General features: G+C 38.1%; 1 protein-coding gene across 1 annotated transcript in view; it reads right to left on the reverse strand.

Annotated features, from left to right (window-relative positions):
• Window positions 1-4770, reverse strand: part of LOC102302089 (vasoactive intestinal polypeptide receptor 2) — a 77862-nt gene extending 73092 nt beyond the window's left edge. The window contains exon 1 of the mRNA XM_005917984.3: window positions 4511-4770. Within this exon, the coding sequence (XP_005918046.1) occupies window positions 4511-4561 (51 nt within the window). The 5' untranslated portion in view covers window positions 4562-4770. The remainder of the gene's footprint in view (window positions 1-4510) is intronic.
• Window positions 4771-5765: the final 995 nt, after the last annotated feature.

Here is a 5765-nt window from a genome sequence, read left to right on the forward strand (position 1 = left end):
TGACACATCATGTGTTGTCCCTAATCTGATGCAGCACATGTGTTAAAATTTAACACATGATGTGTCAATTTTAACACATCCCTTCTAAGAGTGTAGGTAATGAAAGGTGCTCCTTGATGTTTAGGTGCTGAAATGCGCTTTATTAGGTTTTTTGACTAAAAGCTACTTCATTAGGGTTAGATTGATAAAAGATTGTGGACTGGATTAAAACACTTCAATAATAGCATCCCTGCACAGAGAAAACTGACAGACTTGGGAGTGACAGGCACGTCTTACAGTGCTAACCCAGTGTGTCATGTGCCACGACCAAAGGACATCTTGTGAGACACGCTGGCGGCTTGGAAAAAACTGCATTATTCGGTCAAAAGATTCTGTGAAAGCTGATTGAGGGAAAATCAGCTTCACATAAAACACCAGCGAGGGATTTCAGTTCTGATACTTTATTCCCCACGTTCCTTAGTTTCTTAATTAGCTCTGAGAAATTATCCCAAAGAAAAAGGCTTGTGATATTTTTTTTTATTTTCATCTTCAGCTTCCATCTTTACAAGCTTCATTATGTTTCTGCTCCACGCTTGCCAAACACCATCTGTCACTCAAACAGTGTGGGCTTTGATCTCGTCTTCTACGGCTTTTCTCTGCAAAGTATGGGCGTATTAGAGCTGGATATATCCAAACATTACTTGCTCACCCAGCATTAAAAAAATTCCCTGATGTTTTGTGTTTTTTTCCTAATAATATAAAAGAATGTCAACAGAAATGAGATGAAGTTGGAAAACCTGCAGTGCAAAAGTTTTCTAAATGAGTCCTCCTCTGCTACGAGGATGAACTCTCATCAGACTATAGCACGACTTTTTGCACCCCAGGGTAAATATCCCTGGTTGGATCCAGTCATGTTGCAGTCCAGACAGATGAGCTTAATATACCACTGTGGCCTTCACACCTGAGTCCCTGCTGTTCTCTCGTGCATTGAGGCTACTGAGAGACACGCACAGTATGAGGAAATGTAGGAAATACTACCTCATCAACTCTTTATTATTCTCTTGAATTTTCCATCTGTCACGTTGGTGTATTGATTCTAAGTCGATGTCAGCTTCTTGTTTTTACTTTCTTTTCCCACTGCTGATGTCCGTGTTTATCTGCTCACTGTATATTCTGTACAAACCTAACATCCATACAACCAACATATTTAATTCAAAGGAACTGATTTTTACTCAGAAGGAGAAAAGCATTCGTGAGGTTGATATCTGTAGCTTCAGTTCTTATTAGAGCTACAACCAGGAATATTCCATTAGTGGCTCATATACTGATTAATCATTAATCCAATTATAATTTTCAATCCACTTTAGTTTACTGTATATGAAAGAAGATAACCATCACTTTTAGAAGTGGAACTAGAAAAACTTTGGCATTAGGTGATACCGGACTGATTGATTTTAACTGATAATTAAATCTTTTTATTTTCTCAGAGATATTTTTATTAGATTGAAGCAACAAAGAAAAAGAGATACAAACAGAATTATTACACGACAAGCAAGTAGATTTCAATGATTGTTTGAGCTGACATAATAGAATACAGATTAATGACGCATTCACATATCTTTTAATTGCTTTTATCAGTTTACCCCCTACCCATACCACACAGTAGCCCCATCCCTGAAGCCAGGTTGAGAAAACAAAAACCAAAACAAGAAACACCGCCACAAATACAACAGGACAAAACAGAACAAAATAAAACAAACACACAAATAAATATTTTAAAAAAAGAGAAAAAAAGGAAAGAAAATCTACATTATCAGTATTGGGGGTGATTTACTGAGAAATGCTGGAGGTCGGTTCACAAGTTCTTCAGGAATTATCCCCACAAAAAAACTTATTACTGGTATTACTAATCGCATAACGGATCTTTTCAAGGCTCAGATAGTACATAAGGTCCCTCAGCCATTGCGCATGGGTGGGTAAAGGAGCACCCATCCATCTTAGTAGGATCGCACATCTAGCCAGAAGAGAGGCAAAAGAGAGTGTGCCACACTGTGACGAGGTCAACCTTGCATCAGCCTCCCCAGTGGTGCCAAAAAGCACAACTAATGGATTAGGATCCATATGGTATCCAAGATTTAGGGATAAGGTTTGAAATATGTCTGTCCAGAATCCTTCAAGGCTAGGGCACATCCAGAACATATGGATAAGAGGGGAAAAATTTCAATTAATAAATTATGAATAATTTCAAAAAATCTTTATAGCTCACTTTTTTAATCTAAGTGGATTAAATTGACTTTACATCACCTCTTGTTTTTGTGAGATTAGCCTTATTTCCTGAATGCTACCAAAACAACCTGCACCACATGCAGAGTTGTGGACAGTTATCCTGGCAACATCAAGGTCATTCTCCACAGCTGGAGACATTGGGTGAAAACAGAGAGTATTCTTAGTGTGAACATAATGTTCAAACTGTAAATAAGTGGAATGAAAAATGAAAATGTTTTCTCAAAAGCCCTGAAAGAATGAGCACAATTTACTGGTTTGTTTAAGTATATTTCATCTGATACTCGTTTGGCACACTAAAGTAAGACCATGAAAGTTGTGCATCCCTCCATTTATGACTCAAGAATCAGCTTTATGTCAACAATTTATTCAGAATCAAATTGCAGCTTCACAAATCCAAATCAGACTGAAATGAATCTGATCCAGTTAAACTCAGACAACATGTTTTATGATGCAGTACATATCCTGGATCTCTAGTTCATGATGGCTAAAGCAGGACGTTTTTGTCTATTTAAGGGAAGGAAAATGCAAAATTGCACTGATGCAAAAAAAATCCTGTTTCTATAAGCAAAAAACAACAGACTTGCTCAAAACCCACCAAATACATTAAATGCATCGCTGCATTTTCAGCTGTCATGTATAACATCAGTCACCCACAGTAATGTATAAATATAAGGTTTGCATATTTAGAGAAAAGCTACACTGATTTAGACCAAGCTCCAGTGACTCTATTTGGACTCATTATTGTGAGGACGCAAGAATAAAACAAACTAAATTCACGTTAAAAGCCATCAGAGGTTGAAGCTAAAACCCAGCGAGAGGAGCTGTTGTGTATTTGGAGTGGCAGCATTTGTCTGTCAGATGATTAAACTGTGGCATTTGTTTTGTGTGATGTGAACATTTTTACAGCTCCATCTGCTTTTAGTCAAAGGAGGAGGGGGCTGCTGGGAAAAGAGCGAGAGCGCACTTCCACTGTTTATCCTGCGGGGTGGATCCACACAGAAGGGCAGATAATGTATGAGAGGCAAAAAAAGTGGGTTAATATCTGGAGGATTCCTCAGAAAGAACAACATGAAGTGAGAGATTATGTCTAGAAATTATCTTCATTAATGAAACTCTACAAAACAGCTTCAGCAGATATGAGGTTTAAAGCTACAATTAATGATTATTCTAATTATTAAATGCCCATAAAAGCACGATTAATCATTTTTGCTAGGAAGAAGTCTGCAAATATTAATATTTATTAATAATTCCCCAGATTCCTGATCAGATTTTTTGCCAATTAACTACTAATTAGAAAAACCCAGCACACTTCTATTTAAAAAAATGACTTCATGAAATCTGTCACTAACCCAGCAAATACTCACATTACCTGCTATCATCATCAGAAATGTTATTTAATGGTTAATCTATGAAAATATACCAACTCAGTTCATTAGCCAATTCATTTATCATCGTTTGAGCTTTAAGAAGCACCTTTTATTACCTCGGGTTAAACACAATGACCTTACTGAGCATAAAATCGATTTAATGTCACATTATTCTTCATTTGAGCTGAAACCACCTTATTTCAAAGAAATTGTTTTGTCTAAAACTTGTGAAAATATAAATTCATTGAAGGAAACGTAAAGGCATAAAAACTCCACGAAATTAAAAAATAAAAAGCTTAACACATCAAACGTCAAAGGTTAAAGAGAAGTTCATCATAAAACACTCGCTTTTCTTGTTTCAATATCAAACAAGTATCAAATCGTACTGCTGTAATGTCAGTTCGGACTTCCTCCCCACTAATTGGTGCAGTTAGAGAAATAATCGATGAGTAATTACCCATCAGTGAACAAGTCAAAAGATAATTTCAACTGAAAATAATTCTTCAGCTCTTAGAGCGCTGGTGACCGTTCTCACACCTCTTCGTGACATTGAACAGACCATACAATGAATGAAGCTGACACCGTAACTTTACAATCACGAATCATCACGCTCAGCAAAAGGCAACAAAATACCACGAAGAAGGATAACCTGTCATACAACTTTAAGAACATCTAATAACAACAATGTTATCAGCGAAATGTGACCGCAAACTTTTCCTCCACCAGAAGGCTAATCAGCATCAAAGAGTGCAATAATAAAATATAAGCATCAGCTGATACTGTGGGAATACTCGGTGTAATTTCTTATATCGCGGAAGTCTTCAGTATGTGAACGGTTTTCTGAATCATTTAGAAGCACTACAGAAAAAAAGACTCACCGTGAACGGACAGGTTGACAGACACAAGGTGACAAAGAGCAAACTTTTCATGTTTACTCCTCAGCTGGAAGCCAGTGAGCTGTCCTAACAGGAGGAATTTGGGTTAAAACACTTCATTTAAACTCCTGTTAAGAGTTTTGATCCGGGTAAAAAAACAAAAAAAACTTTAAACATTTTTTTTATTCCATGAACGATAGCGAGAGAAAAAGAGCCCAGTCTGCGGTGTCCTCTATCCACGCTGCTCGCTTCCACTGAGCTGAATGTGCGGACAGATCATTTACCCGCAGCTGACTTCTACTGTCAAGTTCACAATCGCATGGAATCACATTTCCGGTACGGGCTTTCAAAATAAAAGACAATAGTGTCACAATATCAGATTCTCACGGCAAAAGCTTTTCTCATAATCAAAAAAATGTCACATACACTTAAATGCCACTTCATTATTTACACATTACTGTGCTATACCCCTTTTGCTTTAATTCTTCTTGGTCTATATTGATGAGATCATATCACATCAGTGATGAGAATCTCCTGTTCCTCCACATCCCAAAGTTCCTAAATTGGATTGAGATCTGGTGACTGTGGAGGCCATTTGAGTCATGTTCAAGAAATCAGTTTGAGGCGGTTCCACCTTTGTGACATGATGCCGCATGCAATTGCAGGCAGCCATCAGAAGATGCGTACCCAATCATCAGCATTGGGGTTGTTACTCCAAAAAGTTACATAAAAGTTAAGTAAGTAATTTGTTACACTACTCGCTACTCTGTAATAGGAGCTCAAATGCACTGTCACATATTTATAACTAACAAAGTAAACTTCAGCCTTCAGTCTAACACGCCAACATTAATCGGATGCGGAACCTTAAACCCGGATTGAGGAAGTTGGAACAGTTGGTTGACAGGATGGGATGGGTGCTCTCTGGCATCTCCTGGTGTAGGTGTCCTGAAGTGGGGGGAGAGCAATCCTGCAGCAGCGTTCTGCTGTACAGATCACTTTCTGAGGAGCTTTTTGGTCCTTAGCACAGCTGTTCCCAAACCAGGATGTGATGGTGATGTTCTCTGTGAGGATGCTCTCCACAGCGCCTGTATAGAAAATCCTGAGGATCTCTGGAAGTCAGGAAGTCCAATCAGATTTTTAAAATACTTAGATCAGCCCCACTGGTATCAGTCACTATGCCACATCCAAAGTCACTTGAATCACCGTTTTTAACCATTCTGATGCCCAGTTTGAACTTTAGCAGGCCATCTTGAGTTGT

Source organism: Haplochromis burtoni, unplaced genomic scaffold (genome assembly GCF_018398535.1).
Source record: "Haplochromis burtoni strain Fernald_Lab_line unplaced genomic scaffold, NCSU_Asbu1 Contig_27, whole genome shotgun sequence".
Lineage (NCBI taxonomy): Eukaryota > Metazoa > Chordata > Actinopteri > Cichliformes > Cichlidae > Haplochromis > Haplochromis burtoni.